This window comes from Sminthopsis crassicaudata, chromosome 2 (assembly GCF_048593235.1).
Source record: "Sminthopsis crassicaudata isolate SCR6 chromosome 2, ASM4859323v1, whole genome shotgun sequence".
Taxonomy (NCBI): domain Eukaryota; kingdom Metazoa; phylum Chordata; class Mammalia; order Dasyuromorphia; family Dasyuridae; genus Sminthopsis; species Sminthopsis crassicaudata.
This window is the reverse complement of record NC_133618.1, coordinates 196,642,324-196,668,187: the sequence shown is the minus strand read 5'-3', so window position 1 is coordinate 196,668,187 and position 25,864 is coordinate 196,642,324. Positions and strand designations below refer to the sequence as shown.

General features: G+C 35.8%; 1 protein-coding gene across 3 annotated transcripts in view; it reads right to left on the bottom strand.

The window, feature by feature from the left end:
• Positions 1–25,864, bottom strand: part of COLEC11 (collectin subfamily member 11) — a 65,990-nt gene that overhangs the window by 8,069 nt on the left and 32,057 nt on the right. For all 3 annotated transcript variants that reach the window (XM_074288056.1, XM_074288058.1, XM_074288057.1), the window contains exons 4-5: positions 8,803–8,874; positions 353–406 (exon numbers count right to left, since the gene is read on the bottom strand). In XM_074288056.1, coding sequence (XP_074144157.1) covers positions 353–406; positions 8,803–8,874 — 126 coding nt within the window. The remainder of the gene's footprint in view (positions 1–352; positions 407–8,802; positions 8,875–25,864) is intronic.

The window sequence follows — 25,864 nt, the reverse complement described above, 5'->3', positions numbered from 1 at the left end:
AGGCCTCTATAGAAAAGAGAGCACTCATTCAAAAATACTTGTTAAAATAGCCCTAATGAAATCCTTCTGAAGTCCTTGATCCAAATGAAAGGCATTCATTCATCTTCTCACTTGTCATAATCAAAATAAGGTAGTAATTACAAAGAAAGATAGAACATTTACAATGACCACTGATGCTCTATCATGTTAAATATAATTTGATGGGATCAATTACTGTACTTCCCTGTGTAACCAGGAAAGTGTATGCTTCCTGTTTTCAATCTTTTAAAAATTATTATACAGGGGGCTGCTTTTTTTTTTTCCAAAGGTGGTATTTTTTAAGTGAATTTTTCTCACTCCCTGAATACTTTACCTGGTTCTCCATTAGGACCTGGTGGCCCTACATCTCCCATCTCTCCCTTTTCACCTATGAAAGAAAAAGAAAGAGCTTTGTCAGCATAACAAACGGGTCACACGTTTCATTAGTTAAGAAACTTCATGGTTGGAATCGTTATTGAATCTTTCATGTTTAATGCCCCAGAGTTTCTCCCAAGACCCCATCTCTGTCTGCCATATAACAACAGGGAGTCGCTACATTCTGTAAATTGCTCTTGCTTTGGGCTTTATTAACAGTATATTTGAAGTAATGCACATTTTGGGATTTTAGGCAATAGTGAATGATCATTCTTTAAACTAGTTCTGTAAAATTAAGTGCATTTCATCTAACACTTCACAGACATTACCTCCTGAATCCTTAACATCATGAGTGATTCTGAACTCCCTCCTTTATCGAAAGCAAATTCAAAAATGGTAACATGGGTAGGCAGTGAGAGACAGTAGAAAGAACAATAGATTTCATTTCAAATTCTAGCTCTGCCTCTCTTATTACCAGAATAATCTTGGTCAAGTTGTCATCATCATCACCATCATTGCTATCATTTATATAACTCTTACCATGTTCCAGGCACTAGGCACTTTCTAATTATTATCTCATTAAATCCTCATAATAATTATGAGAGACAGGTGCTATTATTACTTCCATTTCATAGTTAAGAAAACTGAGGTCAGCAGTGGCTAAATGATTCTCCCAGGGTCACACAGCTAGCAAGTGAGTGAGACCAAATTTGAATTCAGTTTTCCTGACTCCAAGCCCAGTGCTTTGAACAATCTAGTCATCTCATACACTTCCCTGAACCTCACTTCCCTTTTTGTAAAATGATTAATCCAAATAATATCTAGAGTTCCTTCTCACTCTGAATCTATGGTCCTAAGATTTTTAAAACTTAGAAAAGACATTTGACAAAAACCTATTAGTAAGTCAAGAAAGATTAAGTGATTTCTACATTGTCACATGGAAGTTAGCTAGAACCCAGGTTGCCAGGTGACTTAGCTCAATCCCTTTTCCCCAAAAGGAGACAATTCTGCAGACTTTTACTACTCTTCACATCTTCCTTTCTTCCAAAAAGGTTCAGATAGCATTACTGGTACCCTCTCCTGTTCCCACCTCTATTTTCTTAGTTCCCTAAACCAAGTAGCAACAATTTTAGAATTTCAGAATGTCATAGGTAGGAAGGACGATCTTCCAGAGGAGGAAACTGAACCAGAGTAAATGTATCACCAAGTCCCAAAGTTATTTAGCTAGCTGGGAATAGCCAGCTAGGATGCCAAACTCTAGCCCAAAACTCTCTCCTTGACTTCTTTATCTTTTATATATAATTATACTCCCTTTGGCACAGTCAGATGGTGAAATGGATAGGGCCTGGAGTCAAGAAGACTCAAATCCAAGGTCAGACCCTTACTAGTTGTATGACCCTGGAAAACTCACTTAACTGTTTGCCTCAGTAAAGTTCCAATGAGCTGGAGAAGTAAATGCCTCAGTTCCCAGCAAGAAAATCCCAAATGGAGTCATAAAGAGTCAGACACAACTGAACATCTACAAAAATACTCATTCCTTTTTTTTTTTTTTTTGTATTTTTTTTATTTATAACACCCATCTTTCACTTGGGATATTCCATAGATGTTAATGTGAATCAGATAAAAACCTGTTTTTAGCTTAAAAATCTACATTTGCTTACTTTTTTTTTTTTTTTTTTTTAATGACAGCACATACATGAGACTACACCCAGAAATAGCCTGATTTTCAATTAAATTTAATGCTTAGAGAAATTATTTTAAACAATTCACTATCAGGATGGATTTAGAATTGGGATGTTAAAATTGGTAGAGCTTTAAAGATTATAAATGTCATTATAATGAGAGTATAGAGAGATTACTTTATTTATGAACCTAACACAGTGCCTAGTAAATATTAGTTGATTGGTTGATTGATCACTGTTATTAGTTGGTGATGATGATGTTATTACTTTCAAATTTAAAAAAGAAACAACAGAGGCCCAATCACTTGATCACACCTATTTAGTGGCAGATCTGGAATTAGAACCAGGACTTCCTGACACCCTTCACCTTGTGCCATATATTGCACCACTTAAATTACATTATGCATCAAGTGCATAATATGATTCAAACTGACTCACTCCTCTAGGGAATAAACAAACAAACAAACAAAGTCAAAGACAGCAGCTTAAAATAAAACATATTGAACTATGATCTTAAAAAAAAAAATTAGAATTCTTGGTGGGAATGTGTTGTTATCTTGACTAAACTTCATCTCTAAAGTGAAGGGGTTAACTAGATTCCAACTCTAAATCTGTGATCCCCTAATCTTATAAACAAAGAACAAGAGGACTTCCAGGAAAATGCTTAGCTTCAGCCTGACAAAGTAAATCCAAGAACAACCTAAACTGATATATTTACTTTCATGAATGTAAAAGATGGAACTTCTTAACACCAAGGAGACCACTTCATAGAGATGCTTCTTGGACTGAATAGATAATATTCTTATTAATAATGCAACTTTTCCCAATATACAAATTTTCATCACTCTCCTCAAATGAGTATGGAGAATACCAGCTCTATAGGAAATCTATGAATTTCAAATACATTGGAATATTTTGGTGAAAGTTATCATACAGTAGTTTATCACCTCCTGCTGAGTTCAGAACAGACTCCCTCATTATTATGAAGCCACTAACCAGCTTAGGCTGAGTTTAGGCTCAGTGACTCAATTTCCTTATCTATAAATAAGAAAGTTGGGATTTCCAAATTTGAGCCATTAATGAAACACTTCTAAATTTAAAACTCAATGATTCTAAAGGTTTATATCAAATTTTTGAACAGCATCAAAACATTTATTTTCCCCAATATTAAAATGCAGTATAATGCATTGTACACAGACAAAAAGTCTGTGTAACCTTATTCTTGTTCAGTTGGGTGCAACTCTTTGTGACCCCAAGGACCATAAGACACCATATTGTCCATTGGCAAAGATACTGGAGTGGTTTTCATTTCTTCCTCCACTGGATAAGGTAAACAAACTGTTTTAGAGTCATACAATTAGAAAGTGTCTGAGGTTAGATTTGAACTCAGTCTTCCTGACTCCAGACCCCACATCTGTCCACTGAGCCACCTCACTGCCTACATATATAATCCTGGGCAAGACCTAAACTCAGTGCTCTAAGCAACTCTCTAAGATAATAAACTGCCAAAAAGAAGTTACAGATTTCATCAGTCATTAAAGTTTCCTCATTAGGAGTTCCCTACATCAGTAAAATCACAAGTTTGGATCTTAAAAAGGCAACTTCAATCTAGTTGGGCAAAGGGGAAAGTGCAGCTTTCGTATTCATAGCATAAGAACAAAAGGGATATAGAAGCCCTTTTCTCCTTCATTCCTTTGTGGTCTTTTGTTAATTCAAAAAAAAGTGACTGAAAATTTCATTTTGTCAAAGATCCAAGATAATGATGAATCCAAGCAAATCAAAATGAGCCAAATTCTAGTCTGAAAAGAGCTTTGTGTGAAACCAAATAAGGGTCTGTCTGGCCTCATTCAGATCCAGGAGGTGGATATGGAAGCTCAGTTTCATCCTTCTCTGATACATCCTTATATCATTGTCTATATAACTTTATATATATATATATATATATATATATATATATATATATATATATATATATATATATATATATATATATATATATATATATATATATGTATATATAATATATACGCAGAGACTTAGTCATTTCATTGTACTGCCCAAAAATTATTTTGTAAATTGCTACTGGTTGATGAGTGAAGTTCAAACTCCTTTTCCTGTCTTTCCAAGCCCTTCAATGGTCTGGCAATACTCTACTTCTAGATTTGTCCTGTCCAACACCCTGTTTCAGCCAAACTGCATTGTCTTTGCATCACAAAACATAGTCCTGTTTTCATATCTCAGTGCCTTTTCTCTGACTGTGTCCTCTGCTGGGATTGTTCTCCCTCCCATTCTTCCCCTTTTTGCATTATTCCCTATCCTTTAAAGTCCAACTCAAATACTCCCTCCTTCAGGAAGCTTGTCTGACACCCTTGGTTGGTAAGAACAATTACTCTCTAACTTCATGTAATATTATAGTATTCTGTTGCATATCTCTCTAATGCACACAGTATGTATCAAAATGCATTGGAATTATCTGTGTTTGTGAGTTTTCTCCCACTAGATTGTGAGCTCAATAAAGGCAGGAATCATATCCTTTGTCTTCTAATGTTAGCAGAATGAGTGCTTCAAAAATGTCTGCTGAATGAATAAGGGAGTGAAGAATTTATCCAAAGTATAAACCATATTTTCACTATAATAAAACACAAAAGGTACTATTGATTCACCAATAATACAGCAAGCACTTTAAGCTGCTTCCCCAGATGTAGGGATGGGTGCTCCCTAATGCACTCCCACTCTTTATGAGTTCCTCTCATATTTGCAAAATGGCTGCCTAAAACAGAAGTAGTCTTGAAATAGAATCATGCTTTTGTCCAATAACTTATTAATCCAGGATTTTTACCCACTATTTTCTAACCAGCATACTGGCAAAAATAGCAAGGAGTTAAGAGCTAAAGATCCAGTCTCAGAGCCAGGAAGATCTGAGTTCAAGAATTGACTCTGGCACATAATGACTGTATAATTCTGGGTAATCTAATTAACTTCTCAGTACTATAGATAATTCTCTAGGAAATTAAGTTATTAGAGAGAGTTTCCTCCCTTGCAAGTTTCCTATACCAATGAAATCATAGGTTTAGTTCCTATTCCCATTAGAATAATTTAGTATGCACCAAAATATCCTATGTTTCCTCATTTCCTTTTGTCAATTACTATGGTATGGTTGGATAAGAAGGCTGGACTACTTGGTCAAGGGGAGGTTCTGTGAGCCCTGCTGCCAAAAGTAATCCCCTCAAAATTCTCATTGTACTTTGTACCCCTCTCATGGACTTGAAAAAAATTAATTTGCATTATAATTATTTGTGTAAATATCTCATTTTTCCTCCTAAAGCAAAGTATAACCTGCTTGAGGGTTAGGATGAAATTTTATTTCTTCCTCATATCTCTATTGTGTCCCACAAAATGCCTTACACATAACAGGAATGTAACATACATTTGTTGAATTGATGGAAACTAAACTGAACTGAATAGAATTAAATGTTGTTCCTTGAAAGTTCATTGGTTGAAATAATGTTGAAAAACTACTCTAAACCTCAGAGCTAACCAGCTACACACTAGGAGAAGTATAATGAAAAAAGAACAAAGGGAATTATGAATCTGTTAAGGACCATAATACTTTAGTAAATCATGTGAAACATGATAAAAATCAAATGTTTTCATCCCATTTGTTTTAATAGTTATCTCTTTGCCAGTCACCAAAAATGTAATGTCAATGGGGGAGGGAGCAGGGAAGACAGTTTGAATTGTGGTTTCATCAGTGTGGAGAATGTCTGATATGGAAACTCTACCTATTAATACAGGTTGTCATCTCCTTAATAACTTTGAGTCTTAATGAATTACCTAAGGAAAGAAGGTCAATTAAGCCTATGGTCCTATAGCTGATAAATGTCATAGCAAACTTTAATCAATCATCAATATTTATTAAATATCTATTATGTACTAGGCACTATCCTAAGCTTCTGGGGACACAGAAAGAAGCTAAAGATAGTCTGTCTTCAACGAGCTTACAGTCTGATAGAGGAGATAACATATAAACAAATATATATACAGCCAAATATTTACAGTAGAAATAGAAAATAATTATCAGAGTGAAGACTATAAAATTAAAAATTAAAACTCAAGCCTTCCTGATCCCAAAGCCTAATATGTCCAATGCCAAACTGCCTCTCAAGAATATAAGGAATCATAATAAAACTAAAGATATGTTGGAAGGAACATAAAAGCAATATGAGGTTAGGTCACTTACAGACTTTGAGCTTCAGTTTCCTCAACAATAAAAGGAGATAGCACTACCTGCATTGTTTTCCCCCCAAGCTTGTTTGTGGGAGAAAAATAAGAAAAAAATGTACTTGAAAGCATTTTGAGGATTGTAAAGTTCTGTAAAAGTATGGAATTTTTATTAATATCACCATGTCCTGCTTGGTGTATCTGAACATCAATCTATAATCTTAGAAATACTTAAAAAATAGGAGGTAAAGATTAATAAATAGGATGCATTATGAGCACAATCCAATGATTATCTAAATTATACTTTCTTTTATATATATAATTTTTAAGTATTATGACATTTGAAGAAGCTTAGCATAGTAGACAGAGATTTAACTTTATAATCTGAAAAACCTGGCTCCTTATTGCCTTCAGAATTAGCCATAAAATTCTAATTTTGTTTCTAAAGCTCTCCACAACGTGTAATCAGTTCTTACCTTTCCAGTTTTCTTACTCTTTACATACACAAATTCTATGATCCTAATGACACCAGGTCCCTTTAACTTCCTCATCCCAAAATAATCCATATGCTAATTGGGTACTTTCATTTACTGTCCCTCTTATCCGGAACTTCCCCTCCTCATTTCTACCTCCTGGCTTCCTTCAGGTCTCAGTTAAAATCCCACCTTTTGCAAGAAATATCACTAGACCATAAAAATAGGGACTGTCTTTTGTCTTTCTTTACATGCCCAGGATTTAGTGCAATGCAGTGCCACTTAAAAAATGTTGACTGAAAACAGATAAATATAGCTTTAGGATAATGAGTAAATCACTTATGCTCACCCCTTCCACACCCCCAAACTCTCTAGAACTATACTATAGGAGGTTTCCAGGCTGAATTGGATCTGCAGCAGGAGTTCCTCAATATAGATTAAATCACACAGTGCAGGAGGGGTGGAGGGGAGGAGGAGGGAGAGAAGGAGTAAGAAGAGAAATGAATGTGATCTTAATAATTAGAAACGTCCTCAAGAACAATAGTGAATTTTCGGAAGACCATAGATAATAAAAATAGTTAACATATAGCACGTACTAGGTGCCAATCACTGTGCCAAATCTTTTACAACATCTCATTTGATTCTTACAACAATCCTGGGAGGGAAGTGCTATTATCATCTGCATTTTTCCACTGAGGAAACTGAGGAAGAGAGAAGTGATTTTGATGGGGGTTGAGGTCCCTTTAAGATTCCTTTCTAATTGCCCAACCCATGGCTGACCTTGATTCACAAATATCTGGGCCCCGCCCCAATATCAGCTCAGCTTCCCCCAGCCCTCACCTGATCTGAGCTAACTGAAAAGCCCACCAAGAACTTGGAACTGCCCACAATCTTTTGGGTATAAAAGAGGTGAGCCAGAACTCCCTCTTCACAGGAGCCCTCCCCGCCAACACATGGTATCCTTCCAGCCATGTAAGGGTTCCCGCCCACCCAGCAGCCACCTCTGGCCCTGGCGTCTTTCTAACTGAGCTTTACTTCCAATTTCCACAGTAACCTTTTATTTATCAATCTAGGTTTTCGGGCCTGTAAATTCATTTTACAGGGGACACTGCGCCTCATGGGATTATCTTATTATCTATGCGCCAAGAAATGGGGTTCCCTCTTTCCTTTCCCTCATTAATTTGTTCAGGATCACACAGCTAGTAAATATCTGGGGTCACAACTCAACTCTTCCTGACTCCACAGCCTGCTGCTTTATCCACCAAATCATCTGGTTATCTTTTTTTTTTTTTTTTTTTTTTTTCCCTTTTTCTGAGGCTGGGGCTAAGTGACTTGCCCAGGGTCACACAGCTAGAAGTGTTAAGTGTCTGAGACCACATTTGAACTCGGGTCCTCCTGAATTTAGGGCTGGTGCTCTATCCACTGCGCCACCTAGCTGCCCCTCATCTGGTTATCTTAACCTAATCTTCCAACTATTGTGCTAATGGGTGATGCTGAAGAGAAGGGAGTTTAGTTTACTTTAAAGCTTCAAATGTGATGAAAAATACTACCTACCTCCAAAGAGGAAACTGATGAATTCTCAGTGGAAATCGAAATATAATTTTTCACTTTATTTTATTGCTTTCTTTTGTGACATGGCTAATATGGAAATATGTTTTGCATGATTACACATGTATAATTGATGTCATGTTACTTGCCTTCTCAATAGGTTGGGGAGGAGCTTGACAGAGAGAGAATTTAGAACTTAAAATTTAAAAAAAAAAAAAAAAACATTAAAAATAAATAAATTGGAGAGAGAAAACTTCCAAAAATGAGTAATTATCGCTGATATCTCTCCAAACTCCTTCTGAGAGCTCTCAAACGTTTTGATGAGTAATTAAAACAAGACAAGGTCTGCCATTCACAAAAGACCAAAAACAAAAACCATAAAGAATTAAATGTTCTTTCTGCAACTATTGGACTTATCCTAAGGATAAATGGTAGTATGAATTGCCAATTAACATAGGAATGGGATAAGATTGAGTCAAAGATACCTTTAGAACCAATGGGACCAATTTTTCCATGACGACCCACACTCCCTTTCTGTCCTTTGTCTCCCATGTCTCCTGTACAAAAAAAAAGAAAACAAAAGAAAATGAAAGATGTTTTCAACACATTATTTAAAATATTATCTTTTTATAGATTTCCTGGAATAAGTGGAAAAATCTAAGAGACTTATGATTTACATTCTAATATTTTGGAAGTTCTGTACAAGATCACATAGACTACCCATATTCTATCCACTGAAAGAAGCAATCCTCTTGAAACCAATAGTTTCAAAAGTTGTGTCCATTATAAAGCTCAAGAAGGTCAAATGGTCTCTTTCTGGTTCTAAACCTAGGAGATCTATAATTTATCATGTGATTTTATAGCAAGAAGAAACATACCTTTGCTCCATACCAACCAAAAATCTCTTTTTCCTGAATCCTTACAAAACTACTCAGGTCAAGAAATCAAAGAAACTTTTAACTTTTCCTATGAATGAGGGTTTTGTTTTGTTTTGTTTTTTTCCCCATTTGTGATAACTTTATGACACATGAAACAATCAAGTGATTCCCATTTCTAATAAGACTTATCACCTACTTTCTGTTAGAAGCAGGAAACAAATATTTTACAGATGACTGTTTGGGGATGAATGTAAGATGGACCAAACGAGACTTCCCTGTTAATGGTGAATGGCCTAAAAATTAAGACTTTACTTAGAAACAAATATAGGGGAAAAGCTTAACATTAGTGTATTTAGAAAAAGGTCTTCACCTGGAAAGATTTATATGAATTGCTACTAAGTGAAACAAGCAGAACCAGGAAAACATAGCAACAGTAAGATTGTATAATGATCAACTATGACAGACTTGCTTCTTTTCAGTGATCCAAGGCAATCCCAATAAACTTTAAATGGAAAATGCCATCCACATCCAGAGAAAGAACTATGGAGACAGAATGTAAACCAACACATGCTATGTTCATTGTTCTTTTCTTTTTCTTATTTTTTTTTTCCCTCTCATTTTCCCCTTTTGTTCTAATTTTTCTTGTCCAACATGATTCATAAGGGAATATGTTAAAAATGAATTTACATGTGTAACCAAAAAATGTTGTTTTTTACATGTAACTGAGAAAAATTAAAATTTTTAAAAAGAAAAGAAAAAGTTATTCAGTGTGTTGGATGGACTCTTTACAGATAATGCACAGGATGAGAAGATGCAGAGAGTTACAATCTGTATTCAAATGTAGGGATTATACATATTAATGAATTTACAGATCTATCTAAATGAGAATCTTCTGTTCTTCAGATTGTTGGGGTCTTCATTGTCCAAAGGTTCTTTTTGTTTTCAGGAGAGGAATGCTATACTTCACCAAGGATAAGGAGAGAAATATTAGATACCAGTTCTGTCGACACAGTTTCCCGCCCAAATAGCTATCTATCCTTGCTTCCTTTTTCCTTTCTTTTTCCATAGAACACTGACTACAAAAAGTAGCTAGTCACTTGCTACTTAACATCTGCTTTTATTCTTGCATAATCAGGAATGCTAGATTTAGAATCAGAAGACCTGGGTCCAAATCTTTACTCTGATACTTAACTATATGTCTAAATGTTATAGGATACTAGATATATATGCCTGTGGACAAGTCACCTAATATAACTGGGTCTCAATTTCCAAATTTGTAAATAGGGGACAATGATACTTAAATTAAATTGCTCTGAGGAAAGTGTTTTGGCAACTATGAACAGTTCTTTCACTTCCATATCAGACATATATGCAGAAGAATATGTCCATACTCTCATACATCCATATAAATTTGAACAAATTCACAAGCCTAAGCAGTCATGCACATTCATGACAGCTGGCCAGCCTAAAAAAAGGTGAAAGTCAGAATTCAATAATTTTACTTTGTAAATTAAATAGAACCAAGAAAACAATACATATGATGGATATAACAATGTAAATGGAAAGAATCTCAACAAAACAATCTAAACTGAATGTTAAAGAATTATTATGACCAATCTTGGGCCCAACAAAGAGCTATTTTGGCACTTAATCCCATTTCTTTGTGGAAGTGGGGGTCTATGGATGTGGAAGATAACATATAATATCAAGCTTTTTCAGTATGTTGGTTAGTTTTACTGAACAATTATTTTTGTCCTTCTCTATTATTTGTTATAAAGGCTCACTCTTGATATGCAAAGTAGGGGAAGAAATACATTGGATAATGTCAGTTATATGTCTAGAATATGTCCAGAAAAATTTAGGGAAAGGGAGTTGACTTTTGATTTCTTTTATATAAAGCCCTCCCAGGGAAGAGTTTCCTCTAACAACATAGGGTGGCACATTCTCTGCAACTAAGAGAACTGAAAAGAGATGCCTAGACTTCTCAGAGGTTGTGACTTGACTAGGACTGCACAACTTTGGGCAATGTGTGTCAGAGGAAGGGCTTGAAACCAAGTCTTTCTGATAATGAGACCATCTCCATCACTATACCATACTGCCTCTCAATTTTATATTCATATGAAGAATAGAAACACTAAATCAAAGAAATACAATTGTACTTTAACTCCACAAGATTGGGTTTATTTACCAGAAATCTCAGCCTAACTCTATTATCTCTCCATGGTTGTTATTGTTCAATTATTCAGTCATGTCCAGCTCCTTGTGATCCCCATGAACCTTAGTACACCAGGCCTTCTATCCTCCACTATCTCTAAAAGTCTATCCAAGTTCATGTCCATGACACTATCTATTCCTCTCATACTCTTTTTCTTTTGCTTTCAATCTGTCCTAATATCAAGGCCTTTTCCAATGAGTCTTGTATTCTCATCATGTAGTACAAATATTTGACCTTCCAGTGGATATCCTGAATTAATTTCTTTAAAAATTGACTGATTTAATCTCTGTGCCATTCAAGAGATTCTCAAAAGTTTTCTCCAGCACAATTTGAAAACATCAATTCTATAATGTTCAGCTTTCTTTATACTCCAACTCTCATAACCATACATTGCTTCTAGAAAGATCATAGCTTTAATTGTATATAACTTTGTCAGCATGGTGATAGCTCTGCTTTTTAGTATCCTGTGCAGATTTGCCATAGCTTTCCTTCCAAGGAATAAGTATCTTTTAATTTCATGATTATAATCACCATCTGCAATTATCTTTGCATGCAAGAGTATAAACTTCCATTTCTTCTCTATTTGCTAGGAAATGATAGAACCAGTTGGCAAGATCTTAAGTATTTTTTTTAAATGTTAAGCTTCAAGACGAATTTGACTCTTTCCTCTTTCACCCTCATTAAGAGGCTTCATAATCCTTCACTTTCTATCACTATCTTTCCAAGGTAATCCATGTGAAACCAGAAAGGATCTGGAGTTCCTCAAAATATGATCCTCACCAGGATATTAACATAACTCATATTACTGATATCTATAGATAATGATATTTAAATAATATCTCATTTAGTTGGCATGGGTACTCCCTCTGACATAGCTCTTCTTTGATTTCTGAGGAGATGACCTTTAGTAGTTAATAGGGGCTGAAAAATATTTTATCCTATGATCAAGCTAGTGATAACTAGTTCTCCATAACTGGCTGGTCCTTTGACAAAAGATGCACAGTAATGGATAGATCTATGCTTGAAGTAGTCTTGCTCTTTAAGTTCTTGCCAGAAGTTATACTATGCTGGCAAGGTCTTCAATAATCCAAGTTCCCTCCATGCTACCATGAGGTATCTTTTATGGTCTGTAATCATAATTGTCAGCCATAAATCACATTACTAGAATATTTTAAGGTTTACCAAGCACTTTTCTCACAATAATCCTATAAGGTAAGTCGGAAAAATATGATTATCTCCATTTTTACAGAAAATTTTACAGAAAGAAAATGTATGAAACAAAGAAAGTTTACATAAATTAACTAAGATAACATAGCTAACTGGTGTCAGCATTTGACTCAGTTCCTCCAATTCCCAGTCCAGCATTCTTATCATGATGCCACAATGCCTTGGGGTAGGAAGAACATTAACATTAAGAACTAAGGCTCCTACCAACCAAAAGTTTTAAACTATTTGGTGTTAAGACATCAAGTCCTTAAAATGAGAGGTTGGTAGACTTACATCCCAGATCTGCTACTTACCATTTATGGGACCTTGGACAAATCTCTGGGCCCATTCTACATCTTTAAAACACATAAAGGGTTGGATCTCTGTTCTCTTGTGGTTATCAATCCTATAATCTTCCCCAATCACAGGAAAATTTTTGAGGAAAATCCTTTATAAGCTTCCATCCACTCTATAGTTGAATCTTCTCAGGTGTTCTCTATGAGAATGTGAACTCCTTGAAAGCTAGACCACCTTGCTCCAATATTTGTACATTCCAGTGCTTAGCACAATTCTTGGCACACAATTTTAACTTCCAATAAATGCCGTTTTATTCTTTTGTTTAAAATCCTCAAAATAAAAAAATAAAAAAGATGACTTTTAATTATAACTATTAACTCAGAAATAGGGCCATCTACAGGGGAGAAGAAAGGACTGTGCAAAGTAGCCAAAGAGAAAGCCTTGTCAGAAATAGGCAAAATGCAGCTCCAAAAACTCTAGTCCTCACAGCCAGATAACGTGAACAAGGAACAAGCTAATTCAGTTCAGTTCAATTTAATAAGCTAGGTAATATGAAATTTCTAGATGGCAGAATGAGTGCTATGATACCAGATAAAATATAACTGGCAAAGGTTTAATTAAAATAAATAAAAATACAATACAACAGTGTTAACTTGTGGCTTTCTAAATTAATATGTCACCCATAGGGATACTTTTCCATTTGTGTTATATAGTGTTGTAGTGGACATAAATAGAACTCTGGAATTGGAATCAAAGAAGAATTTAAAACCTGCCTCAGGAGCTCACAAAATTAAGTTTTCTCCCGGTAACATAGGGATAATTAGAACCTCTCCTTCACAGGTTGTGAGAATCAAGTGAAATGATATATACAAAGTGATTTGTAAACCTTAAAGTGCTACAGATTAATTATTATTAATATTTAAGCCCATATGATATGCTTTAAAGGAGACAAAAACAAAATTGAAACAGTCCCTGCCTTCAAGAAGTTTTACATTCTGTCAGAAATACACAAATAAGTGTATAATCTATATCTAGGCTCCATTGGCAACACTGAACCTCCTCCTTTGCTCCTTCCACTAGCTGCTACTTTGAATCACTGCAGCAGTGAAAACCCCTGATCAAAGTCATCTTCCTGTATGCCATACCTAAAGCATGGCTCAGTCTAAATAGGCTCTAAGAAACAGGCTACTTTTATCTACTTTTTGCTATGACACAGTGTCTCATTATATTTAGTTCCTCTAAGAGAAAAACATCCTGGCAACAATGGAGAAGATAGATAAAGAAGGGGGGGGAGAGTAGGGAGAGATGGTTACCAAAATAAAGCAAAGTGCACAGACTGAATTAGTAATGCTACATGGGTAAAGAAATAATGGGGCCGACATCACTGCAAAGCACCGTGTCACAGTGAAAGATGACAGAAATTAGCTTTTATGGAGCAAATCCTTAAGAGGATGGCACCTATTTCGTAAAGCGTGATTAAAAGGAAAATGATTTTGTTAGCTGCAAAGGGGGAAGAGTGGGAGTTGAAGAGAAGGCTTGATTATAGTATTTTGCTCAAAGACTCTGGCTGCTTGACCAGACTTCTGCATGGAAATTAATTCTACCTGGGGTGTAGCTTTTATAATATAGCCATGCCAAGGCTGGCTCACTTGTGACAAAGGACAGAGAGATAATGTATTCCTTTAGCCATTTCTGAAAGGGTTGATTTCTCCCCCCCACCATTTCCACCCCCTGCCTTCTGATGATCTTTGTGGTTCTTGTGTGAAACTTTCTTAAGTTCTCTCCATCCTGAAAAACTAGAATTTAAAACTAGAACCACAGTACTGAGATTGAATTCAACAAGCATTATGTCTCCATAGGAGGGAAAGGGATAAAGACCAGACTTGTGATTTCTTAAATTTAGTATTTTCCCAAGTGAAAACACTCTGTTACTAATGTAGATCAGCACCTTCTCTGAAGTCTATACTCTAATAAACACTATGTCTAGTACTATGTGCAAGGAAATCCTGTGCTAGGGACTAGGGATACAAAAATTTAAAAAGCAAAGCAACAAAAATTTTTTAAAGTTCACAGTTTAACAGGGAAAACTATAAAATATACACAAATAAGTAATATACCACATAACATGGCATGGAATAACACATGTTCTAAAATGTTTTGATGAGGGGGAGATCAGTTTAAACAGGATAGATTGGGGAAAACTTCAGTGAGCATATGATAACTGACCTGGTCCTTGAAAGATTTTAGTGGGTAGAGAAAGAAGGAGTGCATTCCAGTCACAGAAAACAACTTTGTGAATACTGTTGGATAAGAGAGAAGAATTGCTAACATTCCAGCTTGGATGAAAGGTAGTAAATAAGAAAGAAAAGGAATTATGTGAAATAAAGCTAAAAAGGTATACTGGAACTGGATTACAGAGAGCCTTAAATACCAGACTAAGGAGCATGTATTTTTATCTCTTTAGCAATAGGGAGTCATTGAGGATTCCTGAAGAGAGGACTTGAAGGCTTCACAGCCTATCTTTTAAGGTTTAAATTTTACTTTCATTTTTTAAAATCTCCTACTATCCTACATACTGATATCCTTCCTAACATCATGAGTTAGTCTACCATACAGGTTATGATTCACTACAACCAAGAAGCTTCCACCAGGCAAAGAAGTTTGGAGGAATTCCTACAAAGTTAACAATGGATTGATTATTTTGATTACTATACAAGAATACCACTATATCATATTATATAATCACAGAATTCATTGGACTGGGAAAGCTCCTCAGCAATTTTCTAGTCTGACCACTCTCATTTTCACAGAAAAGAAGAGATTCAGTGACACACAGCTAGTGAGAAGTCCAGTTGGGACACGAACACAAGTGACTCTTGGTCTATAACCCCATGCCACATCAGAGACCTAGCAGCAGATCCATGTGGGAGGTAAATCTGTCATAATGAAATCCTTCTGGAACATTCAGTGATAAAGCTCTTGGGATCGTGTGCAAGATCCACCTACACTGAACTGTATTCTGCTTTCAAAAGGGTCATGTTATGGCAGCCCTACTGATGTGAATATAAGCACACACCCTCAAGATTTTGCTTTTCACTTATTTAGAGTAGAATGACAAAACAGAGTTAGGATGGATTTTAGAAATCTTTTAGTCCAGCCTACTCCTCAGTGAAGGAATTGAATCTGCCATACAAGTCAGTCCTGATAAGGAACTCTCTATTTGGAAGAAAAATTTGCTATTTGCTAGGAAAATTCCAGCTAAAAAAGATGATAAAGTGCAAACTCAGCTTTTCCCCAAAGCATGTAACCTTTAGGGAGGATTTGGCCTACGGAAAGGCTGAACCACTTCCAAAAATTTGACCTAGAGAGGGGAAGAGAAGCTGCAATGACCCTTGCAGAGAGGAATTCACAACTAGCTGCAGCTAGTGGAGAGAAGCAGCTCCCCAGCTCTCAGCTCCCTCTTCCTCTTTGAAAGAAGAGGCCTGAGAGCAAAGACAGACAAGTAGACAGAGGGATAATTAGACCCTGGAGGGGATTCACTCCAGAAGAAACACCTGGGATGATGAATATAATTGGGCTTTTTTTTCCACATAAATTTTCCCACCTTAGCTGAGAGATTAATTAATGATTCATTTCATCAGCTGAAGGATTCAGTGAGAGTCTAGGACACATCCTGCTGTTGTAAATAAGTTATAACCTGAAAAGGAGTTGAAAGCTTTTGGCTGTTAGCCCATCTCAGAGATTTCACCATGAAATAAACACTAGTACTAATTTGGGGAAGTTGCTCATATTTGTGTGTTTATTTCTTCTCCTTGATTATTTGCCAATCAATCAAGAAATATTTATTGAGAGTTTTTCACAAGGTGCTGGGGGGAGAAAAGCTGGAGAAAGCAATGAGCATAGGATTTGGAACTAACAAAGAGTTTAAAGATTCTCTTATGACCAGTGTCTCTTAAATGTTTCCCACCGGAGACTCCTTTTCACCTGTGAAATTTTTACATGACCTCAAGAACATAGGCACATAAAATAGTTATGAAAATCAAACAGTTATTAATAAACCATGATTTTGTGATTCCCCACATTCAGTTACAAGACCCCACAGTTTAAGAAGCTGGGCATCTAGTTCAATGTCTTTAACATTTTTGTGTCATGGACAGCCACCTCAAAATAATGCTTTTAAATAATTGAAGGAAATGCTAAATTTTAGTTAAAGTTAAGTGAAAATAAAAATTTGATCATCCTCCCATCCAAATCATTTAATATCCATCTATAAATCTTTAGGTATTTTTAAAAATTAAAGCTTTTTTTATTTTCAAAACATGTATATAGATAATTTTCAACATTCACCCTTGTAAAACCCTGTGTTCCAAGTTTTTTCTCTCCCTTCCCCCTACCTCTCCCCTAGGCGACAAGTAATCCAATATATGTTAAATATGTGCAGTTCTTCTATACATATTTCCACAATTTCATGCTGTACAAAAAAAATCAGACCAAAAAAGAAAACAAATGAGAAAGAGAACAAAATGTAAGCAACCAACAACAACAAAATGAGTGAAAATACTATGTTGTGATCCTCACTCAATCCCCACAATCCTCTCTCTGGGTGCAGATGACTCTCTTGACCACCAGCTCAAACATCCATCAGAAGTGATCATCATATAATCTTGCTGTAGCAATACAATGATCTCCTGGTTCTACTCAGTTCATTTAACATCATGAAAATGTAAATCTCTCCACACCTCCCTAAAATCATCCTGCTCATCATTTCTTAGAAAACAATAATATTCCATAATATTCATATATCATAACTTATTTATCCATTCTACAACCGATGGGCATCCACTCAGTTTCCAGTTTCTTGCCACTACAAAAAGGACTGCCACAAACATTTTTACACATGTGGGTTCTTTTCCTTTTTTTATAATCTCTTTGGGATACAGGTGCAGAAGAGATATAGCTGGATCAAAGGGAATGCAATTTGATAGCCCTTTGGGCATAGTTCCAAATTGCTCTCCAGAATGCTTGGATCAGCTCACAAATTCATCAACTATGTATCAATGTCCCAATTTTTCCACATTCTCTCCAACATTCATCATTATCTTTTCCTGTCATCTTAGCCAATCTGAGAGGTGTGAGGGGGTACCTCAGAGTTGTCTTAATTTGCATTGCTCTGATCATTAGTGATTTAGAGCACCTTTTCATATAACTAGAAATGGTTTCAATTTCTTCATCTGAAAATTGTCTGTTTATATCCTTTGTTTAGTCTTAACTCCAGATTTAAAAATCCCTGATCTAATCTATCCCTCTCATTTTTGGGTGAGGAGTTTAAGACCCAGAAAAGATCAGGGACTTATGAGCTCAACAACCCACAAGAAACTAGTAACTAAATCAGTACTGGAAACTCCTAACCAATTCAAATTTATCCTATACTGTACTGCCTCTCTCATCCTCAAAATTCAAAGCTAGTTTCAGTTTATTAGCTATGTGACTTTGGGCAAGTCACTTACTTTTGTTTCCTCATCTGTAAAATAATCTGGAAAAGGAAATAGCAAACCATTATCTTTGCCAAGAAAATTCCAGAAAGGTCATGAAGAGTCAGACATGATTGAAAAACAACTAAATAACAAAAAAGCAGTGCCTCAAGTGGACCAAAAAAAGACCAAAAATAAGTAGATAAATAACAATTAAGAAAATCAATACAAAAGATGTCCAAAAAGGCAGAACATGTTTCATCACCAAGGGGATGGCATAAACAATAAATGCTATGATTTACCATAGACTAATCCAAGAAGAGGTAGGATGTGTGTGCTTTTGTACAGAAACACACAAAAATGGCTTTAACACAAAGTATATTATGCCTTACTTTGCTGGTCTGAAATCAAAGGTACATCCTGAACTGAAGATGGATTTATTCTTTTTTAGAAACCACAATATTCATGGTACTATTTCAACATGTTATAGACGGTGTCCATTTTTTTAATACCATGATTAGATTGCAAATTCTTTCCCTGTAAAATAGTTACTTGTAAGACAAGATTGTGGGTGAAAATCTGCTACCTTCCACCTATGTAACCTTTGACACTTTCTAGATCTCAGTGTTCTTATCTATAAAATGAGAAAGTTGGACTAGATAATTCTGAAGCCTTTGCCAGCTTTAAAACTTTGATCTTATAATCTTATGATTTTTTGTTGCATCAGTTTCCTTAGCTATCTTTCTGAAAAAAGGACTGAAGTACTGAATGTCAGATCATATATGATAACAGAGTGGTTTGCCATTTCCTTTTCCAGATCATTTTGAGTCTTGTTGACATTTATATAATGATTAAAGGTTTAGGAGATACTTAAATTCAACCTTTACAATAACACATTCTCTAGTTATTATTATCCACAATTTATAGAGGATTCTTAGAGAAGTTAAATTACTGACCCACAGATACAGAGCTAGTATCAGAAGTGAGATTTGAATTCATGTCTCTTCTGATTCCCAATGGAAAGCTCTTCCTGAGATATTTTACATTCAAAGCTTTTTTTTTCCCTGACCCATCTCAAAAGGAGATTTTGATACAAGGATAATGAAGACCATGGACAACTGGATATAGGCCATGCATAGCCAACAGTTTGGAGTGCTAGACTTGAATTTTGGAAGAAATAAGTTCAAATCCCATTTCAGACACATATGAGTAAGTCATATAACCTCTCCTAGTATTCTCCTCTGCCAAAACAAAGTAACAATGCCTTCATTTTAATCTCTGAATGCTTGAGATTGCTAAAGTATAGCAGTGAATGGGATGAGGAACTTTGCTAACAGTAAAGACTTCCAGTGGATGTTATGGATGGAGACAATGGCAATTTTGACATATTTAGCGGAGTAGGATCCAATGGGTAGTGACAATAACTTGGAGATCTGTCATATCCACCTTGCCCTGAGTTCATGAATTCCCTCCACAAATTAAGAGATCTAGTCTGACAAAGCATGATATTCAATCAGGCTGATTTCAGAAACTGGTCCTGTAGGTCAAGTGTTTTCAGCCAAGCCAAGTTTAGCTTCCTTCCTCCAGGCATTGATCAAGCAGTGGGGACCTCAGTTTCTCAGGTTTGATTCTCAGTATGGAAAAAAGCAGGCTTAGTATTTAGGATTCTCTACTGATAGTGAATCCATTCATTCTGGCCTTGTGGCCTCTAGCTGGCAAATTGAGCAGGTCTCTGACTGCACAGGGTAGAGTTCAAATGACTGGCAAGAAGAAGTAACAATCTGAGGATGGATTGCTTTTTGGAAATAATGAGACAAACAAATGAGCACCCAACTCCTTCCTGCTGCTCTGCAGCCTTTATTAGAATAAGAAGCTGGCTGTTTTCAGCCAGCACTGCATGAGGAATAAAGAACTAGGCTTAAAAAGGACTTTTATAGACATGTCTTTCTAAAAGTGCCTTACTGACTTTCTAGACTCACTGTCCTGTGAAATGCAATAGAGATGAAAGTGGGAACCACCCCATGTTCTTATAGTGCAGGAAACCTGGGATACCCCTGAACCTGGAAGCAGACAGGTCATTGGGAACTCAGTGGCAGGATTTCTGGGGTTTATAATGGGCACATGATAAATCTTCATTAAGAATTGCTGAGGAAGCTGATTTCCAAGTGCCTCTTTTTGCCCCATCTCCACTTTAAAGGGCTGTATGATATCTTCATTAAAATTAATAAGAATTACATTCCTGCTGTGAGTTACTCAAGCTCCTTGTGTGTGTCTAGAGGACAAATGTAAGGCTTTCTCTACTTCTCATTAATGTAATGGAATGTGAGAATAGTGATATTAGATTAGCTCACTGCACTCTAGGGTGTCAGAGCCACAGTGCTTTAAAACTTAAAGGGCCAGAATGGAAGTAATTGTGTCTAGTGAATTTTCAAATCTCCTAGTAGAAATATGCAATGAGGGCACATTATGTGCTTTCTTTGGTTGCTTTGTCCCATTTGGAGTTGGAAGGAGAAAGAGGACCTGTTAAGTAAGAGAAAGAAAATGTACATTTTCAGTCCTCCTTCTTAGAATCTTTGGCTTCAAAAACACATGAACATTTCTACCCAAAGAGCAATTTTTTCTCCTAGAAAGTTCCTGCAACCTGGTTGAACCAATTATTTCCAAGGCCATTTTTTTTTTAAACAAGACCTACGAGCTCTTGATGAGGAAATTCCCTTTATCAATATGTGTTAGCATCTGTTCTGCAATTTCTAGTCTTATAGAGCTTCCCGGGAGATTTAGGTACTGCCTGCTAAATTCCAGAAGAGGAACTTGAACTCAGATCTTGATTCTGAAGCCAACCACTATACTACACTACCTCTCTCAAGCTTTTCTACCATCACAGATATCCTCCATAGCTTCAGTCTCTCCCATTAGGGATAATATTATTTCCAGGAGTCAGAAAGTCAGAAAGGATAAGGATGTAATGATGTTGCTGTGATCAACTGGTAGTAGGAAAGCATCATTTGCAAAAGACTAATGAGAGGTTGCAAACCATAGTGGACAGAATGCTGGCTTAGAGCCAGGAAAATCTAGGTTCAAATATTACTCCTGAAATGTAATAACTCTGGACCTTGACTCTTTTCAACGTGATTCAGGCCAGTTGTAGTGGTCTTATGATGGAAAGAGCCATCTGCACCAAGAGAAGACTATGGGGACTAAGTATGGATCACACCATAGTATTTTCAATTTTTTTTGTTGTTATTGTTTGCTTGTGTTTTGTTTTCTTTCTCATTTTTTTTCTTTTTTAATCTTGTGCAGCTTGATACTTGTAGAAATATGTACAAAAGAATTGCACATGTTTAACATATGTTGGATTACTTGCCATTTAGGAGAGGGAGTGGGGAAAGAAAAGGAAAAAAAATTTGGAACACAAAGTTTGCAAGGGTGAATATTGAAAAAGTTAAAAGATATCAAAACGTGTTTTGAAAATAAAAAGCTTTATTAAAAAATAACATGGGATCTCTTAATTTATTTCTCTACTCAGATTTCTTATTTGAGAATTGAACAAGCTAGACTAGATGACCTCTGGTCTCTATTATAGATTTAAAGCTATAATACTATAATAATTATAGCTAACATTTACACAGTTCTATATAGTTTATAAGGGCAACTTGGTGGCACAGTGAATAGAGGGCTGGGCCTAGATTCAAGAAGACCTCAATTCAAATCTTACCCCTGAAATGTAATAGCTATGGAAAACTTAGTTCATTTCTCTGAGTTCTGGATTCCTTATTTGAGAAATGAGCAAGCTGGAGTAGTTTTAAAGCCATGATTCTATAATAATCACAGTCAATATACAGTGCTTTCAGTGGCAAAACACTGGTTTACATTGTCCTTTACATACATTATCTCTACCATTTGACTGTCACAACTCTGTGAAGTAAGGAAGGAATTGTTAAGAAATTAAAAGGAGCTTCTCAGTTTCCTAATTTAGGAAACTAAATTTTACTAAAAAGTAAAATGAAAAGAATAATTGGCATATGAGATGGAATGCTGGATTTGGAGCCAAAAGACTCAAGTTCAAATCTTTCCTCATTCACTCACTGGCTTCGTGACCCTGAGAAAATAACATAACCTATTTCAGTCTCATCTGTGAAATGAGACTAATAATAACACATACATCCTCCTCACAGGGATGCTAAGAAGATGAGGTAATACATGTAATGAGGTTAGCAAACCATAAAGTACTAAATAAATGTTAGCATTTGGTATTATTATTACTAATTATTACTACTACATATTTGTACTTCCTATCTGGTATCACTGTTGGAGGAACACAGGTTTATCAATCTTTAAGCACTATAGAAAGTGAAATTACTAGTAGGAATTGTCACAAAATAAGTGGGAAGCCCTGAAATGAATTCATTTTCTTCTACTGAGAGCCTGAGGTGGAGAGCTGCCTTGTCTCAAGTGGCTTTCTTGAAGAGCTCTAAGTAGAGAACATACTCTTCAGAAACAGTTGGCTCTGCTTCTGAATCCAACCCCAAATCCCAATTTGGCCTTTCCCAGTGGAAATAAGCTCCTTGGTTTCATCTTTGATGTGTTTTGCACATCATCAACTGGAATAATAATCATTCCCTACTGTGGGCAGTCTCTAGTAGAAAAGAGAATTGTTTGCTAAGCATCAGATATCTGTGATTATGTCTAATCCCATTAGAAAACACATGCATGTGATTGTCCACAACTGTCTGAAAACACATCTATCCACACACTGGTGAATCTGTCAAGTCGGTGACAAATTTTTCAGCAAAAAACAAGTGTTTCAAACACAATAACCATGCAGCATACCTTTCACATCCCAGTCCTATAATTTATTAATTATATCCCTAAGCAAGTCACCTTAATTCTCTGAGCCTGTTTCTTCACATTTAAAACAGTAATAAGTGACCATACTGATGACCTCACAAAGCTATTGTGAACTTCAACTGAGAAAATGTTTGCAAAAGCCCCTTTTAAAGCAATATACACTTGAGATGAATTTTACATTAATTGAGATAAAAGGAGAATAGAGTCTCAGTGTTGTAGTAAAATAATGGCTGGTCTTGGGGTCAGAACATTTGAGTTTTAAGTTTATGGGTCTGCTAAGGAAAAGGAGGAGGAAGAAGGGGAAGTGAAGAAAAGGGGGAAGGAAGAAGAAGAAAAAGAGGAGAAAAAAGAAAGAGGAAAAAGAGAAATTGGAGAAAGAGGAAGAGGAAAAAAGCCAAAAGAGAGAGAAAGTGAGAAAAAAGGGAGAGGAAAAGGGAGAGAAAGAAGGAGAAAATGAGGAAGAGGGGAAGAAGAAAACGAAGGAGGAGGAGAAGCCTTCAAGTGTTAACTGGTGTTAGAAACTATGCTAAGCACTGGGAATTCACAATTTAATTAAGGAGGCAGTAAGCAAACAACTACGTACAAACAAGCTACATACAATATGAATCTCAAAAAGAAAGCAAGGGGAACCTGGAAAGGTTTCTTGCAGAAGCTAAAATTTTAGTTAAAACTTTAAGAAAGCCAGGAAACAGAGATAGAAAGGGAAAGTATTCTAGGCATGAGGGACAGTTAGTGAAAATGGATAAATTTGAAAGAGTATACAAGGAACAGAAAGAATTGTAGAATACATGAAGCAAAGTAAAATGTAAGACTGCAAAGGAAAGAGAAAGGTAATAGGGTCTTAGCACCTAGCATATGTCAGACATTGTACTAAATAAACATTTTATGATTATTATGTCATCAGTCCTCACAATAATCTTGTGAGGAAGATAATATCTTTAGGTTTGTTTTTGGTTTTTTGTTGGAGGTTTTTTTGTTGTTTTGGTTTTTTTTTTTTTTTTGCTTTGGTAATTGGGATTAAGTGACTTGCCCAGGGTCACACAGTTAGGAAGAATTAAGTGTCTGAGACCAGATTTGAACTCAGGTTCTTCTGACTTCAGGGCTGGTGCTCTGTGCCATCTAGCTGCCTCCAATATCTCTATCAGAGGTTTGGATGATATACCTAGTCACATAGCTAGTAAGTGTAAACTTGTAGCACCATGGAAACATGTATTATTATGATTATTGCATAATAGTAGCACTGGAGCTCAGAGCTATCAAGTGATTGCTGGGGATAACATGAGAAGTCTTAGCCTCCTGAGATTTTCTTAGTTCTTAGGAATTCCTTTCAAGGAATTATTTTTTAAAATGAAATAGCCTATAATTTTTATAGCTTAAAATGTAAATAAATAGCTTGTGACCTAGTGTCCTCTGGGATAAAATGGATCCAGAAATGGCTTGTGAGTAATGCCAACAAACTAAGGCTGGCACTAATTATTGCAGAGAATGAGTTTCAGTGATCTCAAAGCCCAAGAAATAATTCTTAGTTTCCTAATCTGTAAAATAAGATGATATCAAATAGTACTTGCAATTTCTTCTAAACTCTAAATCCTATGCTCCTGTGAATTGGACCCTATTTAGACGCTTCTCAGGCATATCTTGCCCTGGAAAAGCTCATAAGAGATCCTATTGTCTATCATCTTTTGTAATAATAATATTACTATTTATAATAATAATAGCAGGAATTTATATAGTGTTTTCTACATGCCAGGCCCTGGGCTAAGCAATTTCCAATTCTTATCTCATTTGATCCTCACCACAACTCTGGGAGGTAGATGCTATTATTATCCTCACTTTACATGTGGAGAAACTGAGGCAAACAGGAATTAAGTGACTTGTCTAAGGTCACACAGCTAGTAAACATCTGAGGCTGTATTTGAATTCAAGTTTTCCCGACTCTAGACCTTACATTAAACTTTGACTATTTACAGCTTCCATTTAATATTCTTAGTTCTTGCCTCCAGAACCAAACAGAACAGGTCTAATAATTCCATGTGTAGTGATGAGATTCAGCCACTTCAATCACGTCTGACTGTGACTCCTTAATTCCTCTGACATACCCCTTAAAATATCTTAAGAAAGCTGTCATATTTACCTGAACTGATACTGAATGAAGTGAGCAGAACCAGAACACAATACAACAATATTGTACAATGATCAACTGTGAAAGGCTTTGCTCTTCTCAGCAATACAATGATTCAAGACCATTCCAAAAGACACATGTGGAAAAATGCAATCCACTTCCAGAGAAAGAAATGATGGAATCTGAATGCAGATTGAAGCATATTATTTTGTTTTGTTTCTTCTTTAACAACATGACTTAAGGTATAAATATATTTTTAAGACTGAATATATATAACCTATATCAGATTTCTTGCCATGTTGGAGAGAGGAAAAGTGAGGGAGAGAAAAAAATTTGGAACTAAAAATTTTTCAGAAAATGAATGAGGGCAGTTAGGTGGCATAGTGGATAGGGCACCAGCCTTGGAGTCAGGAAAACCTCAAATCTAGCAAATCTGGTATCAGATAAGTTGACACTTACTAGTTATATGACTTTGAGCAAGTCACTTAACCCCAATTGCCTCACCAAAAA